This window comes from Aquarana catesbeiana, linkage group LG03 (genome assembly GCF_042186555.1).
Source record: "Aquarana catesbeiana isolate 2022-GZ linkage group LG03, ASM4218655v1, whole genome shotgun sequence".
Lineage (NCBI taxonomy): Eukaryota > Metazoa > Chordata > Amphibia > Anura > Ranidae > Aquarana > Aquarana catesbeiana.
Window position 1 is genome coordinate 738,795,550 of NC_133326.1, and position 25,918 is coordinate 738,821,467.

The 25,918-nt window shown below is 43.7% G+C and overlaps 1 protein-coding gene across 1 annotated transcript in view; it reads left to right on the plus strand.

The window, feature by feature from the left end:
- The window catches only part of LOC141133865 (NACHT, LRR and PYD domains-containing protein 3-like), a 78,791-nt gene extending 56,225 nt beyond the window's left edge, over window positions 1-22,566 (plus strand). Inside the window, exons 7-10 of the mRNA XM_073623449.1 lie at window positions 11,172-11,342; window positions 15,438-15,683; window positions 16,360-16,436; window positions 20,954-22,566. Of these exons, the coding sequence (XP_073479550.1) occupies window positions 11,172-11,342; window positions 15,438-15,683; window positions 16,360-16,396 (454 nt within the window). The 3' untranslated portion in view covers window positions 16,397-16,436; window positions 20,954-22,566. The remainder of the gene's footprint in view (window positions 1-11,171; window positions 11,343-15,437; window positions 15,684-16,359; window positions 16,437-20,953) is intronic.
- Window positions 22,567-25,918: the final 3,352 nt, after the last annotated feature.

Genomic DNA, 25,918 nt, shown 5'->3' on the forward strand with positions numbered 1-25,918 from the left:
ACTGGCTAGGTAACCGATAGCTCGGGCGGACTGGGGCAGGTAGCTGAAGTCTGGTATTCTAAGTAGGAATGTTGCGATCTGTAGTTTATTGACGTATGTTCGGTCTGCTAATGCTTGCACTGCCAGCAAGCTGGACGTTAGGCAACCTTGTCTGCGAGGTGAAGGATCTCGGATTGCTCTTCGAAAACAGAGTGAAGTGCACAAAAGTATGTGACAGTTACTAACGCCTCGGGAGCAAGTCAAATGGTGTATGTGAAGTAAAATATGTTGTGAAAGAGTGTTTAAGAGAAAAGCAAGGGGGATCCCTTTGAACTACGCACCTGACTTTTGATGCCCTAGTAGTGAAGTTTTGGTTGAGGTTGAGGACTGAGTTGACCGGGAACCTGTAGTAGGGTGATACTGTCCTGGTGCAGGGTGGACCAACTGGTAGTCTAACTGACCTAAAGGGGAAAGGGATAGAGAAAAAAGATGAGTAGCCGTGTTGCTACTGGGGATGATCTGTAGCCGTGTTGCTACTGGGCATGATCAGTATCCGTGTTGCTACTGGGCATGATCAGTAGCCGTGTTGCTACTGGGCATGATCAGTAGCCGTGTTGCTACTGGGGATGATCAGTAGCCGTGTTGCTACTGGGGATGATCAGCAGCCGTGTTGCTACTGGGGATGATCAGCAGCCGTGTTGCTACTGGGGATGATCAGCAGCCGTGTTGCTACTGGGGATGATCAGCAGCCGTGTTGCTACTGGGGATGATCAGCAGCCGTGTTGCTACTGGGGATGATCAGCAGCCGTGTTGCTACTGGGGATGATCAGCAGCCGTGTTGCTACTGGGGATGATCAGTATCCGTGTTGCTACTGGGCATGATCAGTAGCCGTGTTGCTACTGGGCATGATCAGTAGCCGTGTTGCTACTGGGGATGATCAGTAGCCGTGTTGCTACTGGGGATGATCAGTAGCCGTGTTGCTACTGGGGATGATCAGTAGCCGTGTTGCTACTGGGGATGATCAGCAGCCGTGTTGCTACTGGGGATGATCAGCAGCCGTGTTGCTACTGGGGATGATCAGCAGCCGTGTTGCTACTGGGGATGATCAGCAGCCGTGTTGCTACTGGGGATGATCAGCAGCCGTGTTGCTACTGGGGATGATCAGCAGCCGTGTTGCTACTGGGGATGATCAGCAGCCGTGTTGCTACTGGGGATGATCAGCAGCCGTGTTGCTACTGGGGATGATCAGCAGCCGTGTTGCTACTGGGGATGATCAGCAGCCGTGTTGCTACTGGGGATGATCAGCAGCCGTGTTGCTACTGGAGATGATGAGTGGCGGTTTGAGCCACTTGCTGAAATGCTTGCAGCGATTGCAAGGAAGCAGCCTTATTTGAAAGGTGAAAATCAAGTTTAGCAGAGTTATGAGTATGTAGGAATGACCGTGTGCAACATTGTATAAATAGATGGAGTAAGATGTGAATTTTAATGCTTTGATAAATGTAAGGCTGGGGATCTGAATTCTACGTTCCACTGTATTCGTAAACGCCGATGCAACTAATTCGAACCGGGCTGGAGTGTGAGCACCGGTGGGGTTTGTTTGTAAGGGATCGGTCGATGAAGTTTGTATTGCCAAGGATCCGAATCATTGAGCCGGTGCTGCGACTGGACTCGGATCGGCTGACGGTGTTAGTGGTTGAAGGGGCTTGTGATTGCTGAGGATCCGAATCATAGAGCCGATGTTGCGACTAGATTCGGATCAGCTGTTGGTGTGTGCTTGGTATCCAATAAGAGGTGTAGGGGGTCAGTTAGGTGAAGTGTGTGTTTTCAGTAGGAGGTGTAGGGGGTCAGTAGGTGAAGTGGGGGTTTAGTAGAGGTGTGGTGTGTGGGACGCAGGTTCGAGAACCCTGCGCTGTAAGCGACTTGTTTTGAAGGTGGTTTGTGCTTATTTGTACGGTTCTTACCACCTAGTCGGTAAGATACCAATGATGCCGAGTGAAGGCTGTCATGAGTCGTAACATCGCGGATGCGACTGGGCTCAAATGAGGAACGGAGAAAGGCAGTAAGTACGGATGTGTGCGAATAACCGAGTAAGACCTACAAAGCCATAGGCGGTTTACGAAGGGGAACATAAAGTAACGGTTCGGTAGCAGGTAACAACAAGTGCTACCTGCAACAGTGAGTGTGGGACAATCGATGAAAACCTACGACCAATCTCGAAGGACACACAGTGAGTTGGTAGAGTCGGCCTCTGCAATGCATCTGATACGAATCAGTTTGTAAAACGTATGAAATGAATCCGATATAAATCGGTAGTAAGGAGTATCTGATACAAATTGGTCGTAGAGTGTATGCCATCCCTTACTGTGAAACTGAACACCTACCAACCACCCATCCCCCCAGGCTAATCAAGTGCAGAGAAGGCACAAGGTGGGTTTATTTACACCTCAATCAGCCACAGAAAAACCCATACAAACAATACATGCTCATCTCCTAAAGGATGAGATGGCAACCCCATGGACAATGAATTTTATAACCAGTGAAGCCTATTGCGAGTGATATTGAGAACGACCGACAGCTACTCAGAGGCTTGGGTCTACGAATGAAACGTATATTTGGCAGAAGGAACTTTACGAATGTACTACGCCTGTGCCGAATGATGTCGGGACATGAGCGACAACCACTCCGGGGCAGGTTTTTTCACAAAAGGGGTGCAGGATAGGAAGCATAAAAAACCGCAAGATTTTGCACATGACGAAAAGTTTGGATACTACCTGCGACCGTGAGTGGGAACCGCCGAGGAAGACCACGAATGAAAAAGCCAAAGCGCACCTGCGATTGAATGCACAGACTGCCGAACATGAGGTGAGCTGGGAAGAGTTGGCCCTGTGAGGTGCGGTACAGCACACTGGAACCGACACTGATCATTGTGGGTGGTCTGGTTAAATACCCTCCGGGCTCCTCCCATAATTTCAGGTCAGCATACTGGCCTTCATATATATATATATATATATATATATATATATATATATATATATATATATATATATATATATATATATATATATATATATATATATATATATATATATATATAATATATATACCGTATATACTCGAGTATAAGTTGAATTTTTCAGCACATTTTTTTGTGCTGAAAGTGCCCCCCTCGATTTATACTCGAGTCAAGCACTTTTATGCAGCAAAAAATTTCATTTTCCGAACCGACTTTGGGGCCCCGTATCTCAGGGCCACTTAGTGCTAGGAACCCCAAGTTTGGTGTGCAAACCCAGTGGACCCGGTACCACAACATATCCAAAGATGAAGTTCCTAGCACTAAGTGGCCCTGAGATACGGGGCCCCAAAATCGGTTCGGAAAATGTCATTCTCTGCTGCAGAAAAGTGCTTGACATTTTCTGAACCGACTTTGGGGCCCCATATCTCAGGGCCACTTGGTGCTAGGAACTCCAAATTTGGTGTGCAAACCCAGTGGAACTGGTACCCTAACATATCCAAAGCTAAAGTTCCTAGCACCAAGTGGCCCTGAGATACAGGGCCCCAAAACCCGGTTCAGAAAATGTCATTCTCTGCTGCAAAAAAATGCTTGACATTTTCTGAACTGATTTTTGGGGCCCTGTATCTCGGGGCCACTTGGTGCTAGAAACCCCAGCTTTGGAAATTTTATGGTGCTAGTTCCACTGGGTTTGAACACCAAATTTGGGGTTCTTAGCACTAAGTGGCCCTGAGATACAGGGCCTCAAATTCGGTCAACTGTGTCCATCTGCAGCAATGTCATTTCGGGACCCTTTGGGTTCAGAGACCCCAAATTTTGGCTGCAGCTAGGGGGCATCTAGGAACCCTTAACTACCGAGTTTGAAGTTCAGGGGACCTATGGCTGCAAATGGGCACAGTGAGGCATGCAAATGGGAACAGTGATGCTGCAAATTGGCATTGTTGACCCTCTTTTCCACTTACAGTAGCTGTGCATTTCTCACCCTCGTCTTATACTCGGGTCAATAAGTTTTTCCCATTTTTTTGTGGTAAATTAGGGCCTCGACTTATACTCGGAACGACTTATACTCGAGTATATACGGTATATAGATATATATATATATATATATTCAAATACGCTGCCTGAATATAGAGTATACACTGAATATATAGTCTACGCTAAATGGCAAGTGTGTGTGTATGTGTGTGTGTGTGTGTGTGTGTGTGTATATATATTTATATTTATATATATATATATATATATATATATATATATATATATATATATATATATATAATCATATATGTACACACACACACACACACACACACACATACACACATCCAATACACTGCAACTAACTAACCTGCCTAATTTAGCTCAATCTATCTCTGTCCACAGTCACACTCTATACACAGCCGCTATGTAAGCAGCCTTATATAGTGTGGGGTGCGGACTTAGTCCCTCTGAGCCATGATTGGCCAAAGGCACACATTATCTCTGCAGAGCACGCTGTGATTGGCCAAAGCATGCAGGTCAGGTGCATGCTTTGGCCAATCATCAGACACTAATGCACTGAGATCTCACAGTGCATAATGGGGCATTCCGCGGCACTTGAATTTCCCGCGAATGCCCCATATTGTTCGCTGTTCGGCAAACGGGCAAACACCCGATGTTCGACTCTAACATCAAGCTCATCTTTACCCTTGACTTTTATTTGCTGTTTTTCACAGAACATCTGTAGAGATCTATTGTGGACAAAAGCCATTTATACGCTGGGCAATTTATCACCGCAAATCCTCATTTGACCCTTTCCAGAGAATGTGGCTGGAAACCTATTCCAGTTCCTGAATTTAAGACCTTTCTGGGCCTATCCCTCCTCATGGGCATTACTAAAAAGTGTGAGCTGCTGTCTTATTGGTCCACTGACCCAATTCACCATATGCCCGTGTTCTCTGCCTCCATGACCAGGGCTAGATACGAGCAAATCTTGTGGTTTATGCACTTCAACAACAATGAACTCTGTCATCTTCGAGGTGACCCTGAATACGATCAGCTCCACAAAATTCGGCCCCTCTAAAACCACTTCAACCAACAATTTGAAGCCTTGTTTATTCCCGATCAAGTTGTCTGCATTGATGAGTCCCTGATTACATTTTCTGTCCACCTTTTCTTTCAAACAGTATCCCCCCAGCAAGCGTGCCAGATATGGGGTCAAGATGTATAAGCTCTGAGACAGGGCCATAGGCTATACATATAGTTTTCTGGTTTACGAGGGAAAAGATAGTAACATGGAGCCCCACAACTGCCCAGACTACATAGGTAAGATTATTTGGGACTTGGTGTCACCCTTATTCAGAAAGGGGTACCATTTATATGTGGACAATTATTACACAAGTGTGACACTTTTTAGTCACCTTTTTGATTCTGGAATTGGCGCCGTACAATCTAATCACCAGGGCTTCCCCCAACGACTTGTAGATTCCTGACTTAGACGGGGGAGAGAGCCTGCTTGAGGTGTAATAAATTGCTTGCAGTGAAGTAGAGGGACACACAGAATGTTTTTGTTCTGTCCTCCATTCACACAGATACGACGGTTCAAATTCCAACAGCGACTGGTGTTTTTGAGAAGCCCCTCTGTGTCCACGAATACAACCTTAACATGGGAGGGGTTGGACTTCAAGGACCAGATGATGGCGTCGTACTTAATTGCCCATAAGACCAGATGCTGGTACAATAAAGTGTCTGTATACTTATTTCAATTGGCTCTGCTGAACGCTTATGTGCTATACAAAGCGCCAGGAAGAACTGGATCCTTCCTAAAATTCCAGGAAGAGATCGTCACAGCCCTTCTGTTTCCAGACGGTGCTGTGCCCCAACTTCCCAATGCAAATGCAGTGAGCCGCTGCATGAGAGGAATTTTCCAGATATCCTCCCTGGTACCTTTACCCAAAGAGCACCCCAAAGAAGATGTCGTATCTGTAGAAAACGTGGATATAGGCGTGACACCCGCTTTTATTGTCCCTCCTGTCCTGACCAACCTGGTCTCTGCATCGATGAATGTTTCCGTCACTACCATACACTAGTAGAGTATTAGAATAGGGTACAGCATGGCACAGTCATCGGGCACACTTACACATGGTCTCCAAAGATGTTAGATGACCATCACATTTTGAGAGACCCTAACCTGGAATGTTTATAGTTACAATAAATATGTAAAAAAAGAAAAAAAAAAAACATTAAAAAGAAAAAAAAAGATGCTGGTCAATGCAATGATCCGGTGAGCTGGGTGATGCAGGATCAGCAGCAGGATGGAGCAGGGTGAGACAAGCCAGGTCAAACACAGGTAATCAGGCAGAGCAAGGCAGCAGGCTGGAGCAAGGTCAAAAGGACATTCAGTAGTTGGCAACAGGATATCATGCAGGAGAGGCTTTAGCAGAGTCAGGACAGGCCGAGGTCAGGATTGGAGATAGCAGGTAAGTCAGCAGAGCCGGGTCAGTACAGGTAACCAGATAGCAGGTACAGGTTTCAGAACACGGGTAAGCTGCAGATCAAACAGCACTGCACAAGTGCAGCTGCTGTTCTTTTAAAGGCCCATTGGCACCAAGGGGGGGTTAGCACGTGCACACACACACTGCTGCCATGCGCGCATGCACACATCTCCATCTTGCTGCAGTAAGTTCCTAACACTGCTGTTATACTATACTGTTACTGTGTTGTATTGTTAACCATTGTTTGCTTTGCAGGTACGCCATTTATTTGCAGCACAGGTTTATTTATTCTGACAGCAACAGGGTTTGCTCCCACGATATGTAAATCCGTGACTCCAGCACTGTAGGAGGTGATCTCACCACCACAGTTAAAAAAAAGCATATATGCCGAAGCATGGGAGCAGGGGTGGACATTAGAGGAAAAGATTACAGCGCACACATGCAAAAAGGGGTGGACATTAGGGGCATATATTTTTGCTTAATTTTCTTGGCAGTGATTTCTTCATCCACATCGATCGATGTGAATGGAGGTATCTGTTAGGTTCTTTCTTTCCGTTCAGCCCGTGGGCTGAACAAAAAAAAAGAACGGTGCATGTATGCCCATCATTAGAAGTGGATGAATGAAGGGCAGTATTCTAATGGTGGGCATAACACTGATTGATCAATCAATGTGAATGGAGGAATCTGGCTGCATGAAAAAAAAGAACATTACAATATATGCCCAACAAGGACCATACTGGTATGTTGCTGGACTTTGAGTGGTTATACTGGAATGATGACTGCAGGTTTAGGCATCATCTTGGTATCTCTCATTTCAGCCAGCGGTCAGCTTTCATGTAAAAGCAATCCTAGTGGCTAATTAGTCGCTAGACTACTTTTACAAGCAGTGAGAGGGAATGTCTCCCCCTGCTGTCTTCCATGGTTTTCTCAGGCTCTCCTGTCCCACCGTGGAACCTGAGGATTCAGCCGGTGGTTCCACCAGCTGACCTTAGAGCTGGTCGGAGACTAGAATGGCTCCAATCATCTCTATGGCCTAAAAAAACGGAAGCTACAAGCATTTCATGACTTCAGTTTTGCCGGATATAAACAGCGCCATTGGGAAATTGGCAAAGCAACTTATCACACCGAACTTGGTGTGGTCAGATGCTTTTAAGGGCTGAGGAGAGATCAAAAATTTTCATAAAAAAGAGTACCTGTCACTACATATTGCTATCATAGGGGATATTTACATTCCTTGTGATAACAATAAAAATGATTAAAAAATAAAATGAAAGGGACAGTGTAAAAATAAAATAAAAAGCAAAATAAATGATTTAAATAGATAAATAAAACCACCCCTGTCCCCCCCTTGCACACGCGTAAAGGTGAATGCAAGTGTCAGTCTCGTGACATATGTGAACAGCAATTGCACCATGCATGTTAGGTATCACCGCAAACATCAGATCGAGGGCAGTAATTCTAGCAGTAGATGTCCTCTGTAAATTTAAAGTGATAACCAGTAAAGGCTTTTTAAAATGTATATAGTTTTTGCCGCTGTGCGGGTGTGCGTAAATTCAAAGCATGTCGTGTTTGGTATCTATGTACTCGGAATAAGATCATCTTTTATATTTCACGAAACATTTGGGCAATATAGTGTGTTTTTGTGCATTACAATTCAAAAAATAGTTTTTTCCCAAAAAATTGTTTTTGAAAAATCACTGTGCAAATACTTTGTGAAAAAATATAACACCCACCATTTTAATCTGTAGGGCCTCTTTAAAAAAATATATGATATATATGTCTGCAGACTTTGCCAGACCGGATGGCGTTCCTTATGGACCCCCTGTACATAGCTTAAGGAACGGTACACAGCATTCCAACATAGTGTCATCATTTACACAGGACCCTGACCAATGTCCTATTCCGATTCCTACTGTGAGATCTCCATAGAAGCTGTAAAGTTATCATTTCCAGCTGCACATTCTCTGGCCTGAGGGACCACTGACACGTTTCTTTCCTGCGGGCCGTTACATTTCAAATATAGGTTGAATTAGACCTCTACATACGCCATCCACTGACAATGTTAATGTCAGTCTTGCCTGAATACTCTGTGTGTTTGATTGCGGTGCCATTCACCATATCTCAATTTTAAAATCTCCTATACAAATACCCCTGATGAAATGACTTTGAACCTGAAACACGTTGGGTACCGGATTTGGTTACCAGAAAGTGTTCTTGGTTACTGGAGAGAAACTACTCTATATACGTACTTTTGTATTCTACTGCACTCCACTGTTTTTGCCAATTTAAAGTCCCAATTGGGGGTATTCTAACTTTCTCTATATATAGGGATGTGGCAAACTCTCTAGTTTTTCTGGTATGGCAAAAACATTTATCATATGATGTTTGGGGGTTCAAAGTAATTTTTTAGCAAAAAAAGTTTTCATGTAAAAAAAAGTGTCAGAAAGGACTTGGTGGTTCAAGTGGTTAGAAGAGTGGGTGATGTGTGGCATAAGCTTCTAATGTTGGGCATAAAATGCCAGGACAGTTCAAAACCCCCCCAAATGACCCCATTTTGGAAAGTAGACACCCCAAGATATTTGCTGAGAGGCATGCTAAGTCCATGGAATATTTTATATTTTGACACAAGTTTCAATTTTTTTTTTTTTTTGCACAAAGTTGTCACTAAATGATATATTGCTCACACATGACATGGTTAAATGTGGAATTGCACCCCAAAATACATTCTGCTGCTTCTCCTGAGTATGGGGATACCCCATGTGTGAGACTTTTTGGGAGCCTAGCGGCGTACAGGAACCCGAAAACCAATCACTGCCTTCAGGATTTCTAAGGGCGTAAATTTTTGATTTCACTCCTCACTACCTGTCACAGTTTCTGAGGCTCTGAAATGACAAGATGGCACAAAACCCCCCAAATGACCCCATTTTGGAAAGTAGACACCCCAAGATATTTGCTGAGAGGCATGCTGAGTATTTTGCAGATCTCATTTGTTTTGGAAAATTAAGAAAGAAAAGGAATTTTTTTTTCTTTTTTAAATTTTCAAAACTTTGTGACAAAAAGTGAGATCTGCAAAATACTCACCATGCCTCTCAGCAAATTCCTTGGGGTGTCTACTTTCCAAAATGGGGTCATTTGTGGGGGTTTTGTGCCATCTGGGCAATTCATGGGCTCAGAAACTGTGATAGGTAGTGAGGAGTGAAATCAAAAATTTACGCCCTTAGAAATCCTGAAGGCGGTGATTGGTTTTCGGGGTCCTGTACACGGCTAGGCTCCCAAAAAGTCCCATACATGTGGTATCCCCGTACTCAGGAGAAGCAACAGAATTTATTTTGGGGTGTAATTCCACATATAACCATGTCATGTGTGAGCAATATATCATTTAGTGACAACTTTGTGTACTTTTTCTTTCTTTTGTCATTTTTCAATCACTTGTGACAAAAAAAAATTCAATTTGCTCAACATGCCTCTCAGCAAATTCCTTGAGGTGTCTACTTTCCAAAATGGGGTAATTTGGGGGTTTGTACTGCCCTGTCATTTTACCACCTCAAGAAATTAGATTAAAGTAAAAGCTGTGTAAATTCCAGTATATGTACCATAGTTTGTAGATTTTATAACTTTTGCACAAACAAATAAATATACACTTATTACATTTTTTTACACAAGACATGTGACTGAATACATTTTGGCCTAAATATATGACTAAAATTGAGTTTATTGGATTTTTCTTATAACAAAAAGTAGAAATATTTTTTTTTCAAAATTTTCGGTCTTTTTTCATTTATATTGCAAAAAATAAAAATCCCAGAGGTGATAAAATACCACCAAAATAAAGCTCTATTTGTGGAAAAAAAAAGTACACAAATGTTTGTGTACAGCATTGCATGATCGCGCAATTACCAGATAAAGCAGCGCAGTGCCAAATTGTAAAAAGTGCTCTGGTCATTAAGGGGGTAAATCCTTCTGGGACTGAAGTGGTTAAGGTAAAAAACCTTCATCCTTTCCATCCTCTGTAATAATTCCTGTAACATCCTAGTATATGATCTATATCTATGGAGATGATATCTGATTGCTGGAGACACTAAAGAATGGGGGGTGGAAGAATAAAGTGCTTTAATGTGAAGTGTCCCCCATGTGAATGTAGAATCCCATTGTAAATGTGGAATATCCACCAATATAGTACTTGTATCTCTAATATATCGCAGAAGTCTCAGCACTAAAGGCTGGAAATGTATATCCACCCCTCCCCCCTACATTCTCTATAAGGGATCCTATTCCTGCCACAATCCAGTGATCTTCAATGGGAACTCCCGATTGGTGGACTTTAGGAAGGTGATAGAATATTGGGGTCACTGGGGTATCCACCATCAGAAATTCTGCTGTTTTATTTCATAAACCCCCCCAGATCCTTTCCTTTATCTATCAATTTCAGAAGCCCCTGTATGAGACACTGTATGAGGTCCTGCTTAATAACCGGGTACATAAGGGGGTGAATGAGCTGTCACAGCGCCCCCTCTTTATACTGTGTAGACATAAGTACTACAACAGCTTCACCTTTATCAGCTTCCCTAATAACAAGATCTTTCCTCTGTATAACATTCTGTATATTCTGATATTCCGCTCTAGTGATGTTATGTTACTTTTCACTAAATGGGAATAATTCCTCATATTCATCTTATATTATAATATCATGTGTCTGGATTTGTCTCTGCAGGTTGTGGGGATGTGGTGTGACTTCCTCCGGCTGTGATGATCTCCGATCCATTCTTATCAATAATCGATCCCTCACCACACTGAAATTGTTAGATAATGATCTGGAAGACTCTGGAATAAAACTTCTATGTGAGGGGCTCAGACATCCTGACTGTACTCTGCAGGAGCTGTGGTGAGAATTATCCTATAAATGATATAATATTCTGCAGGATTCTGGTATAAATCTTCTATGTGATGGACCCAGACATGTCACCTAGATGAAAGTTATACAAAGACAGACTTCTGATTGGCCAGTTACACTAGGAGTTCCCATCATAGTCCTTCAGGTCACTCGCTGTTATTGGCTTTCATCCCCTCCCCCCTCCACTGACTATCAGAGATCAGACTTTGGCTGGGGTCACACTGGAGGTCACAGAGGCTCACAGCAGGGGTCCGGTGCATCTCCATTCACTGTTTCAGGTCCGATTTCTCCCTGAATTTTGGGCTGAATTTGGGTCCTGAAACAGACCAGAAGATTCATAGGACTCTGTATTCTCTTCATTCAGTGACCAATCATAGACAGATGATCCTCAATTAGAATCTGGAAGGACAGAGCGAGTCTCTAGACCAGAAGTGACCCCTAGATGCCAATAAAATCCCCCCATCCTTGTAGATATAAAATTGTCACCTCACTGAGCCTCAAAGAGAAGTCCTAGTCATTTCCTCTACAAGCCCAGCAGGGGACGAGGCCGATACAGTGAGAAGACCCCGAACTGTCTGCCAGACATTGATTTATATCAGAGGAATCTATTTTATCTCTCATACAAAATAAAATATTAGTTGTAGAGAGATGGAAATAATTCCTCCTGATTGTACACATGTTGGGGTACATGTACATATAACATTGTATGTGTAGTGAGGATAGAATCCAGGAGAAACCCCCAGAATGGTTCTATGGAGTCTGATCACACCAGACAAGCACTGATTGGTCTTGTTGGGATCAGACTGACATGCTGGTGTTGGAAATCCAATCCTCATCCATCAGAACCATTCATGGCCCATTTAGCTCTGGTTCCTTCAGAACACAGGACCGGCTTGTGGGCTGGGCAGGGAACACCCCCCAGGGTTGATTGGCTGATGGCTAAACTCCACCCACATCCATAAATTGAGGATCCTGAGATATGGACGGGGGGGTTCCCAATGGTGCCGGTCTAACCGGTGAATAGCGGATGTTCCTGACATGTTCCTGTCACAGGATAATCCTCAGAAAAAGTTTATTTCTCTTTTATTCTCACAGCCAGACTGTGTCTGTCCTTTTATGTGCTGCAGAATTATGAATTGGTATTAATATACTTTATACAGAAAACTAAGAACTTTATACAGTAATTGTAGAAATGGAGTCGGTGAGGATTTCCTCTCAGTGGTGCCACATCCAAAAACTTGTTAGAAACAAAATAAATACCCCTAAGGGGAACTTTTAAGCCACTTGTATCTTTAAAGCGGAGCTCCGGGAGAAATGTTACTTTTTAGATAAAACTCCCCCTATAATCCTCATGATGAATGTATTCTAGTAAAGGTACGCTGTAATCCAAGGTCCGCTTTGTATTTTTGCAGCATTGATTTCTTACTTTTGTAAGTCCCAGCAGGCCGCCGCCATCTCATGTGTGGGCATCTGAAGCCAGACTGTATCTCTTCATGTATTCCATGGTTACCCAGCATGCACCTCCAGATCTCGCACATGCTCAGAGCAGCATGAGCCTTGTAATAGGTTGTAGGTCAGGTTTCCATAGCAACAGCAGTGTCAGAGGAAGTCTTCGCCCCTTAGCTATGGAAACCTCCCCTCCCCCTCCAGGAAGCAGGAAGTTTATCTACATTTACAAAGATTATAAATCTAGAAATACAAAAATCTCCTGCAAAAGGTAATTACTTTATAAAAGATAATTGTAAATGATATCCCTTGTTTATATATATATATATATATATATATATATATATATATATATATATATATATATATATATATATATATATATATATATATATATATATATAGTTATGGAATTATTTCTCTAAAACAAAAGTTAATAGTGAAGCTGCAGGAAGAGATTCACAGGACTCAATCACTGTGTGTAAAATGTCCGTTCCGTGCAAAAATGTATTATTACATGTTATTTTATACATAGATAAGAAAGGGGAGGTGTGAGATGTTATTAAAAGCTAAGAAATAGAAATATATTATTAAAAGCTGGAGAATAGAACAATTGTAAAAGTAAAACCTTGAGGGGGAGGGGGGAGTAGAGACAGAGAGAGCTTCTAGTAGAAGATGTGTCTGTGTGTGAGGTGAAGATCACAGAACACATTTCAACAGTCAGAACAAAATGGAGTCTCTTGTGCTTAAATCACCAATACAGAGAATGTCCATATCATATATATATATATATATAAAACATCTGTACAGAAATCATTTATCATTTACAATTAGCATTGTTTAAAAAGTAATTACCTTTTGCAGAAGCTGCCCCACCAAATTGCCCATCAAAACTGCCTCATCATATTACCGCTATCAAAACTGCCCCATCAAAATTGCCCCATTATACTGCCACCATCATATTACCCCCACCAAAATTGCCCCATCCTATTACCCCCATCAAAACTGTCCCATCCTATTGCCCTCATCAAACTGCCCCATCAAAACTGCCCCATCAAAACTGCCCCATCCTATTGCCCTCATCAACCTACCCCATAAAATTGCACCATCAAAACTGCCCCCATCAAAATTGCCCCCATCAAAACTGCCCCATCATACTGCCACCATCAAAATGGCCCCATCAAAACTGCCCCATCCTATTGCCCTCATCAAACTGCCCCATAAAATTGTCCCAACAAAACTGCCCAATCCATTTGCCCTCATCAACCTGCCCCATAAAATTGCCCCCATCAAAACTGCCCCCATCAAAATTGCCCCCATCAAAACTGCCCCATCCTATTGCCCCATCAAAACTGCCCCATCAAAACTGCCCCCATCAAAACTGCCCCATCATACTGCCACTATCAAAATGGCCCCATAAAATTGCCCCATCAAAACTGCCCCATCCTATTGCCCTCATTAAACTGTCCCATAAAATTGCCTCATCAAAACTGCCCCCATCAAAACTGCCCCATCCTATTGTCCCCATCAAAATTGCCCCATAATACTACCCCCATCAAATTGCCCCTATCACAATTGCCCCCATCAAAATTGCCCCAACAAATTGCCCCCATCAAAATTGCACCATCGTACTGCTACTATCAAAATTGCCCCATCATATTGCTCCCATCAAAACTGCCCCATCCTATAGCCCCATTCTACTGCCACCCTCAAAAGTGCCCTATCCTATTGCCCCATCAAACTGCCCCAATCAAAACTGCCCCCTTCCATCCTATTGCCCCATCAAAACTTCCCCATCAAAATGGCCCCATTATACTCCAACCATCAAAATGGCCCCATCAAAATTGCCCTATCCTATTGCGCCCATCAAAATTGCCCCATTATACTACCCCCATCAAATTGCCCCATCAAAACTGCCCCCATCAAAACTGCCCTATAAAAATTGCCCAATCAAAACTGCTCCCATCCTATTGCCCCATCTTATTGCCCCCCAAAAAATGCCCCATCCTATTGCCATCATCAAACTTGCCCCCATCAAAATTGCTCCATTAACTGCCACCATGAAAACTGTCCCATCAAATTGCCCCCATCAAAACTGAACATGAAAGCTGCACCCATCTTGTTGCCCCAAAATTGCCCCATCCTATTGCCTCATCAAAAGTGGCCCATCAAAACTGCCACCTCCTATTCCTGTATTATAAATGATTAGTAATGGTGTGTCCCCTCCGCCCCCCCGGGCTTTGTATGTAATGAGAGATGAGATGTTCCAGCCCCTCCCCCACCACCCATCACTGTGTATAAGAAGATTTGGTCATCAATGCAACAAAAGCCTGGTTACCCTTTTTATAAATGGACGCCGCCTCGCATTACGTCATTTCCGGTTTACAAATCATGGGATGGTATCTTCCAGGTGGCATTGCAGAGCGGAAATGATGAGCTCCGCCCCCGGTGAGGGGGAAGGGAAGATTTCAATCTGAGATATAAAATGATATATAAATGTCAGTGGATGTGTCTACTTCTGCCCCTCCCTGTAAGAACATTTCATTCTCTAAGACCCCGCCCACTGATTATTCATTGGATGTGTCTACTTCTGCCCCTCCCAGGAAGAAAATTTCACCTCTTTCCTGCTTCTCCCTCCAGTATTAGTGACTGTAATGGGACATTCCGGTGCTGTGACGATCTTTGCTCCGTTATCTTCACAAACCGAACTCTGACCTCTCTGGAGATAACATTGGATGATGATGATAATGATGAGGATGAGGATGATGATGGTGAGGATGAGGATGATGATGGTGAGGATGAGGATGATGATGATGAGAAGATGTCAGAAGTGAGACGACGTCGTGAGGTCCTCCGGAATGCCGGCTTCTCTGTGAAGAGAGACAGGTAAGATCTGTTCTCTTGGAGGTAACACACATACTAAGTCTTAGAATGTGAATAGTAAAATGTAGACAACATTGGATAGTGATGAGATGATGGAGGTGGGACGTTGTTGGGAGGTCTTCTGACACCCGGGCTGCACTGTAATGAAAATGGAAGGACGGGTGACAAACATTCTATACAATTTCTGTAGAACCCATTGGAGGTCTCTGTAGTTCTACAGATAATGAGAGAGATGACTGAGATTTCCTGGGCCAGTCACAGATTTCCCAGATGATGGAGAATTTATTCCTCATCCCAAGTTTTATCATTACAGATGGGGGATGGGGAAAATCAGATCCACCAATAATAATCTTAGTCAGGTCCTCCAATCTTCCACAAGGTTTTACCTTTACAGAAAAATAACCCCCCCATCCCCCGAGGTCCATCCAATGTGTCAGTATAACTGAGCCAATCAGATGTGTGTTCTCAGCCTGTACACATGACAGCCCAGCACACCAGTCATACAGTCTGCTATCCCAATAGTTGGATGGACATGAGTGTGTGGCCCCTGCCATGGTGAGGGCCCCTCACTTTTCCATCACTTCTTACAGAGCACAGTATGAGCCCCTCCCCCCAGTATGAGCCCCTCATCACAGCAACATTTCCTCCTCTAACACTCTCATTTTATTCTTCTATGAAGGGGTGCAAGATGCTGGGATGTATCTATAGAGAGATGAAGATAAGAAGATGGTGTGTGGGAGCCCCTCCCCCTCTCAGGTAATAAACGGATCCAGGTATAAAAAGAGAATGTCCGGAATGGAATGATATCAGAGTAAAGTCATATGAACTCTCAGCTTTTATTTTCTCTTTCTGATCCTTAAATATAGAATTCCAGTAATATTAATCTTCGCCTTCTTTTCCTCTTCTAAATGGCGTTATTTCTGCTCAGTATTGCCCACTTCCTGTGTTGTTGTGTGACCGGTGCCCCCTTCACAGCACTGATCTGATAGGGGCACCCGCGCATGCGCGCTCCCATCTATTGTACTACAAGCCTGCGGTGACACACTGGCTGCACCGCACCTCACATTACCGCTACAGCTCTGCCTCCAATGTCATCTGATTGGAGCCCTGCCTCTGCCCCGCCTCCTCTCTATAAGTGACAGCGGCCCCGGCAGATTCTGTGCCACCCATCCCACTGTAGAGCATTACATGTCACCCATCCCACTGCAGAGCATTACATTTCACCCATCCCACTGCAGAGCATTACGTGTCACCCATCCCACTGCCATAGGGGTATGTAGCATTACACCTACCCCGCCCCTCCCGGATGCGAGCCGGCCACAGCGGTATACTGGAGCAAAGAGGAAGCAGTCCTATAAATGAAATAGAAGTAATTCATATAAATAGAGTAACATAAATTGAGCCAGCTGATCGGAACTCATCCTAGAAAAAGACCAGCTCCACTCATTCCCGGCTCAGGCATCATGTTTGCCGGATGCTGGGATGTGTGGCTGGTTAACTCCAAATATTTCCTAATTACAGGTACTGATTTTTTTTGCTTCTAAACTTCCTACTTCATGTTTTTTGAAACCTCTGATCATTTACACAAGCTATGCTTTCTGCTTCTTATCATTATTTGTTGCCCCTTCAATTCAACAATACTTATGCCTGTGGGTGTGAGAGAAACACATCCTGTTGGTGTGACATTATAGTCGCCCTGACAGGATGTGCAGGACTTTCCACCTACACCATCCTTTGCCATGTAATATTACTCCTATATCTTATGCAGATATGTACTCTTTGGCTTTTAAGCGCAACAAATGATAGCACTGTATTATCATCCTCATAGGGTTCAAATGATCAATATTATTTAACATCACAGAGGTATAAATTATATTATTTTATTCTTATATCCTCCAAAAGAAACTACTTTATGGACACTAATTTATAATGAGATAATAAAATCGTCCACCTGAACTTTACTATTTTGTTCAATGTCATCTAGAATATTAACACCCAATAGGAATTTATGTTACTCTATATGAATTACTTCTATTTTACTTATAGGACTGCTTCCTCTTTGCTCCAGTATACCTATGTGGCCGGCTCGCATCCGGGAGGGGCGGGATAGGTGTAATGCTACATACCCCTATGTGGGGAATTATTGTACACTGACCGAGTACCCAGAGAACAGCATTTTACACATACAAATTATATCCAGCTTTCACCCCACTCCCAAGCATCCTTTGCCTCTCCTTACGTTTTTTATTATTTGTGTCAAAGAAAGCAACGCCAACCTTACAGGTAGGTGATCAATGGATCATTTAACCTATTGATGAATACCCACATATAGATTTGTATGGTAACTCACCCATTAGGCTTTTTCAATTACTTAGATGAATTTCTCTTTCCAAGTAAGCCCCTGAAGAAGGACTGAAATTTAATGTACCCCGAAACGCGTTGGGATTGAAAAGAGTCCCCATCTTATAAACAACACCGCTCAATAGAACACAACTATTAATTCTTCTGAACTGTGTTTACCAACAATGTTTCCGTTGTTCATAATGTCTACAATGTTTTTAATTCATGTTAATCCTTAAATAAAATATTGTTTTTATTCTTTATACGAGTTTGTACTCTTACACTTTATACAATTGTTGTGCAAGTGCCGGAAAAATCCACTTAGGGGAACCCTTTTTTCCTTTGTTAATGAATTTTTATGGATGTGGCACGGCCCCCCTTGTAAGCCTAGGAGAGCTAGTTACTCTCTTGTATATAATAGGTAGTGCACCACTAATTAGAGATAAAATTAGTAAATACAATCCGTGAAAAAAAAAAATTAATATAAAAAATCCGTTCAAAAATAAAAATTAAAAATCCGTGCAAAAATAATAAATAGGGAATAAATAAAATAATTTATGAGCAACAAAATGTGCTATTTCATAAAGTGCTATTAGCAATCAACTCTGCACTAACATGCTAGTACGGCTGTGTGGGAGCACTGACGGCGCACGGCTAAGCCCGTGATACAGAGCTATCTGCAGCTGATCATTATTGTCCATACGCAATCTTCCTTAACAGGGGATATGTGAGTACAAATTACCATCGTTGATATTCACACATCTTTATTGAGATCATTGCGCAATGGACCTGTCTCTCTTTCTATCTTTTATGGTTTGTGAATGAGTGGAGAATAAGGAGAATAAGTGGAAATCTCAATGGAAGCGGAGAGGAGCTAAATGACAGTGATCTTACTAATACCACCACCATTGGAGGCAGAGTTTTGGACTACTCACGTTATAGGCTATTTTGCTGCATTTGACATTTACTTGTTACATGCATGTTAGCACAGAGTTGATTGCTAATAGCACTTTATGAAATAACACATTTTGTTACTCATAAATTATTTTATTTATTCCCTATTTATTATTTTTGCACGGATTTTTTATATAATTTTTTTTTTTCACGGATTGTATTTACTCATTTTATCTCTAATTAGTGGTGCACTGCCTATTATATAGGCATATAGGAATTACTACTGATTGTTTTATCACTTATCCATGTGCACGGTTTTTGGGGTTTTGGTTTAATGTGTTATTACACTGCACAATTGAATTAGCATTTGTGGTAAGAATATAGGTTTTTTTTCTGTTTGAGGTAACACTCTGAACAGTTTATTTTGGTTTACACAGACGAGGTTAATATCAGCGCAATTTTTTACTCACTTTATTTTAGCACATATTTTATATCATATATATTGCAGCTATATTTGGTTATCTCTCAGTAATTTCTATTTTATTTAAATTTTTTAATGTGTCGCTTTTTGTTATTTATTCACGTCAGCGCTTGAGCACTCCCCCTTTTATATTTTTTACTTTTTGCTATAAAAAATATCCTCAAAAAATATATAAAAAAAACTAATTTCTTCCTCAGTTTAGACTGATACGTATTTTTGGTAATAAAAATCGCAATAAGCGTACTTTGATTGGTTTGCGCAAAAGTTATAACATCTACAAAATAGGGGATAGATTTATGGCATTTTTTAAATAATTTTTTTACTAGTAATGGAGGCAATCTGTGATTTTTATCGGGACTGTGACATTATGGCGGGCAGATCGGATACTTTTGACACTATTTTGGGACGATTGACAATTATACAGCGATCAGAGATACAAATAACCACTAATTACTGTATAAATGTCACTGGCAGGGAAGGGGTTAAACACTAGGGGGTGATCAAGGGGTTAAGTGTGTTCCCTGGAAGTGTTCTAACTGTAGGGGGATGGGCTTACTACAACATGACAGAGATCACTGCTCCCGATCACTGGGGATCAGTAGATCCCTGTCATGTTGCTAGGCAGAACAGGGAAATGCCTTGTTTCCCGATTCTGCCTCTCCTTGCCAAAATCCGCAATTCCTGCCGGAGAATATCGTGTTTGCGGGACCCGCAGGCACACTCCCAGGGTGGGCATGTGCCCGCTAGGCGGCAAATTCAATGAGATGTATGTGTACATCCCTTTGTCTGCCAGTGCCATTCTGCCAATGTAAATGTGCGTGCGGCGGTCGGCGTGTGATTAAATATAGTGCCAGGGGGTCTCCTTAGTCTGCCTGTAAAGTGGTCCATCTGTACCCTGTATAGAACCTGCTGCAGCAAAACTGACATTTATAAAAAAAAGCTTGCAGGAAAAACTATTTAAATGTCATTTTTTTTCTTTATAAATAACGGCTTGGGGAGCCAATCTGTATGATGAGGTCACAATGTAGTGCACTGGGAACAAGATTAGAGATTTGTTGGATACATTCTGGTGTCTCTTTGGCAGACTTTGGTGCTCTTACCAATGGGCTGAGTGGTGGGAGGTTAAATGCCTTGTCAAGCATGTGGTACCCAAATGGTTGGTGTTTTTGCCACGCTTGATGTGCCTGAGACAAAGTTTCAAATTGCAACAGTGCGATCGGCTGCACATGTAATAAAAAAGGTCCAGACAGCTGAGCTGTGGGAAGTGGGCTGGGAGATGACAGCTCCACAATGTGATGGAATAGAGTGGCTGCTCTCTACTCTTCCATGATGGCTGCCTCGTTGGGATTGTGCCTCACCCTCACTTTCCTCCTCTGCTCTATTCGGCACCCAAGTCACATCAGTGACCTCATCATCATCATCATCTCCTCCATCCTTATTACCACCGGAGCAACTTGGCAAATACACATCACATTCACATATATATGTATTGATGAAACATTTAATGGAATGTATACAATGTAATATCTTGGTTTAATTGTACAATTATCTCTTGTAGACGGCCAGAGATTTGTCTGGTGGTTGTGTCCCGGTGTTGGGTCTGCTGGACCTCTTCCATGAATAGAGGATGTCCTCACCGACACCTCGGATTTCTCTGCAACCCTCTAAAGGAAAGTCTTCTACTCTTCATGGATATAATGGTCACCTCCCATTGTGAATTCCCTCTTCTCCCCTCTGTAGGATTCCGCACTTTCCAATATTATCAATACTTACTATGGTGATGATGAGGATCCGACTCATTATTAGGACTCATTCATGGCGGAGAAAAGACATTTTCTAAAGTTTCTCATCAATAAAAGCCGAATGGAACAATCACTAATACAGAGAAAAAAACCACAGCTTCCTCTTACTGCTATCCTACTACTCTCCATCCTCCATACTCCTCTCCATCCTCCAATCTCAATCCTCCATACTACTCTCCATCCTCCATACTCCTCTCCATCCTCCATACTCCTCTACATCCTTCATACTTCTCTCCATCCTCCATTCTACTCTCCATCCTTCATACTCCTCTCCATCCTCCATTCTACTCTCCATCCTCCATTCTACTCTCCATCCTCCATTCTACTCTCCATCCTCCGTACTCTTCTCAATCCTTCATACTACTCTCCATTCTCCATCCTCCATACTCCTCTCCATCCTCCATACTCCACTCCTCTCCTTCATCCTCTATGCTCCTCTCCATCCTCCTTTCCATCCTCCATACTGCTCTCCATCCTCCATACTGCTCTCCATCCTCCATACTGCTCCCCATCCTCCATACTACTATCCATCCTCCATATTGCTCTCCATACTCCTCCCCATCCACCACATCTATCCATACTTCTCTCCATCCTCTATACTCCTTTCCATCCTCCTCTCCATCCTCCATTCTTCTCTCCAACCTCTCTCTCCTCCCCCTGCACTCTCCTTTTGTTGCATTTTCTCTCTTTTTCCCTCACTCTCTCTGTCCTCTCTCCTCTCCCTGCACTCTCTCTCTTTCCTCTCCTTGGATGTAATAAAGTGATGCGGCTCTATCTAACATATACGGCATTCCCGGCTCCCAGTGTCTCTCTCTTCTTGCTGCATCTCTCTACAATTTCTTTTTCCATGTTGCTGACATTATCTTGTATAAGAACAGAACCCGATCCATCAGTAATCCCAAGGAGAGACGGACATCTCATAGCCGGCTCTCTGCTGCCTTATATCAGAGTTTTTGTTCCACAACCAGAACTTTATCCCCCTGAATGACAAGCTTAGCCAAGTGATCCCATTTCTAGAAGTTCATCTTTACTTCTACCAACTCCCCCATCTCTGCTCTGCATGACTCTCTGCCAACACGGCTACTAAGATTTCATTGTGCCGAGTCCGTTCAGCCGCTTTGCCTTTCACTGACAACTTGCTGCCATTTTTATTAACATGATTTATTATATCATCTAAATGTAATCAGAACAACACATGGATAAATTCATTTCATGTCATGGATCATTACCCAAAGGGACGTGATTATCCTGATTGATTATTGGACTACCAATATTATTACCTAGTTATTGGAAGGTGTTATTTTCTATAGATTTACCCCATTGAGGTTTTTTACTCATCAATAAAGTTTTATATATTTTATTAACCTTATTCTGCGATTCTGTGATTATTACCAACTTCTTCTCATCTTGTTCTCCACAGCCGATGCCCTCTAACCTCTCCCTCTCCCCTCTCTCCTCTCCCTTCCCCCTCCTACCTCTCCCTTCCCCCTCTCTCACCTCTCCCTTCCCCCTCTCTCACCTCTCCCTTCCCCCTCTCACTTCCCCCTCTCATCTCTCCCTTCCCCCTCTCTATGCATTTGTTCCTTTCCTTGCCCTCTCTCTATTTATCACATATGTTCCTACCATATAATGTATATACAGTATCTGACAAAAGTGAGTACACCCCTAAGTTAAAATGTCCAAATTGGGCCCAAAGTGTCAATATTTTGTGTGGCCACCATTATTTTCCACCACTGACTTAACCCTCTTGGGCATGGAGGTCACCAGAGCTTCACAGGTTGTCACTGGAGACCTCTTCCCCTCCTCCATGACGACATCACGGAGCTGGTGGGTGTTAGAGACCTTGTGCTCCTCCACCTTCCGTTTGAGGATGTCCCACAGATGATCAATAGGGTTTAGGTCTGGAGACATGATTGGCCAGTCCATCACCTTTACCCTCAGCTTCTTTAGCAAGGCAGTGGTGGTCTTGGAGGTGTGTTTGGGGTCGTTATCATGTTGGAATACTGCCCTGCGGTCCAGTCTCTGAAGGGAGGGGATCATGCTCTGCTTCAGTATGTCACAGTACATGTTGGCATTCATGGTTCCCTCAATGAACTGTAGCTCCCCAGTGCCGGCAGCACTCATGCAGCCCCAGACCATGACACTCCCACCACCATGCTTGACTGTAGATAAGACACACTTGTCTTTGTCCTCCTCACCTGGTTGCCCCCACGCACGATTGTCACCATCTGAACCAAATACGTTTATCTCGGTCTCATCAGACCACAGGACATGGTTCCAGTAATCCATGTCCTTAGTCTGCTTGTCTTCAGCAAACTGTTTGCAGACTTTCTTGTGCATCATCTTTAGAAGAAGCTTCCTTCTGGGACGACAGCCATGCAGACCAATTTGATGCAGTGTGCAGCGTATGGTCTGAGCACTGACAGGCTGACCCCCACCCCTACAACCTCTGCAGCAATGCTGGCAGCACTCCTAAGTATATTTCCCAAAGACAACCTCTGGATATGACGCTGAGCACGTGACCTCAACTTCTTTGGTGGACCATGGCGAGGTCTATTCTGAGAGGAACCTGTCCTGTTTTACCGCTGTATGGTCTTGGCCACCGTGCTGCAGCTCAATTTCAGGGTCTTGGCAATCTTCTTATAGCCTAGGCCATCTTTATGTAGAGCAACAATTCTTTTTTTTAGATCCTCAAGAGAGTTCTTTGCCATGAGGTGCCATGTTGAACTTCCAGTGACCAGTATGAGAGAGTGAGAGTGATAACACCAAATTTAACACACCTGCTCCCCATTCACACCTGAGACCTTGTAATACTATTGAGTCACATGATACCAGGGAGGGAAAATGGCTAATGGGCCCAATTTGGATATTTTCACTTAGGGGCGTACTGACTTTTGTTGCCAGTGGTTTAGACATTAATGGCTGTGTGTTGAGTTATTTGGAGGGGACAGCAAATTTACACTGTTATACAAGCTGTATACTCACTACTTTACATTGTAGCAAAGTGTCATTTCTTCAGTGTTGTCACACGAAAATATAGAAGAAAAGATTTACACAAATGTGACTGAGGGGTGTACTTACTTTTGTGAGATACTGTATATATACACACAACATAAAATTTGTACCATAAAATATATGCATGTTTCCTCTATATTAGCTCCAAGTTAGATGTTCAGATTGCTGGTGGAGCACTGAGGACACCTAGTGGTGGGTGAAGAAATTACAGCCCAGTCCAATCACACCTTGTTATGGGTAGCAAGAAGGTAGGTCCAGGCAGGAGAAGCATGAATCTCCTGAGGTCTCCGGTGAAGCACCTTTCCTATCTATGGAAATATGAGTCTGTCAGAGCTGCAGCCAAAGCTATAGGTAAGAATAGGGAAGAGATGTCTGTGCTGTGTGCAGTTGGAATAAGAGACTGCCAGATATCATACACAAGGTGAAGGGGATGGTATTGGGTGAGGTAAAGTCTCCTCGTGTAGGGAGGATGGTATCGGGTGAGGTGGGGTCTCCTCAGGTGAAGGGGATGGTATTGAGTGAGGTGGGTCTTCTCGGGTGGGGGGTATTGGGCGAGGAGGACGGTAACAGGTGAGGTGGGGTCTTCTCGGGTGAAGGGGACGGTATCAGAGAGGTCTCCTTAGGCGAGGACGTAACGGGTGAGGTGGGGTCTCCTTGTGCAGGGAGGATGGTATCAGGTGAGGTGGGGTCTCCTCAGGTGGAGGGGATGGTATTTGGTGAGGTGGGGTCTCCTCAGGTGAAGGGGATGATATTGGGTGAGGTGGGGTCTTCTCGGGTGAAGGGGGTGGTATCGGGCGAGGACGATGGGTGAGGTGGGGTCTCCTCAGGTGAAGGGGATGATATTGGGTGAGGTGGGGTCCTCTCAGGTGGAGGGGACCGTATCAGGCGAGGAAAGGTATCCTGGGGCGAGGAGGACAGTAACGGGTGAGGTGGGGTCTCCTTGTGCAAGGAGGACAGTATCGGGTGAGATGGGGTCTTCTCGGGTGGAGGGGATGGTATCTGGCAAGGAGAGGTCTCCTAGGGCAAGGAGGATGGTAACGGGTGAGGTGGGGTCTCCTCGAGCAGGGAGGATATTATCGGGTGAGGTGAGGTTGGGTCTCCTCAGGCGAAGGGGATGGCATTAGATGAGGTGGTGGTCTCCTCAGGTCGAGGGAATGATATTAGGTGAAGTGGGGTCCTCAGGTGGAGGGGATGGTATTTGGTGAGGTGGGGTCTCCTCAGGTTGAGGGGATGGTATTTGGTGCGGTCTCCTCAGGTGAAGGGGATGATATTGGGTGAGGTGGGGTCTTCTCAGGTGGAGGGGACGGTATCAGGAGAGGAAAGGTCTCCTCAGGCAAGGAGGACGGTAATGGGTGAGGTGGGGTCTCCTTGTGCAGGGAGGACGGTATCTGGTGAGGTGGGGTCTCATCAGGTGGAGGGGATGGTATTTGGTGAGGTGGGGTCTCCTCAGGTGAAGGGGATGATATTAGGTGAGATGGGGTCCTCAGGTGGAGCGGATGGTATTGGGTGAGCTGGGGTCTCCTCAGGTGGAGGTGGTGGCATTAGATGAGGTGGGGAATCCTCAGGTCAAGGGAACAGCATTAGATGAGGTGGAGGTCTCCTCAGGTTGAGGAAACAATATTAGTTGAGGTGTAGGGATGAGCTTCGAGTTTGAGTCAAACTCATGTTCGACTCGAACATTGGCTGTTCGCCAGTTCGCCGAACAG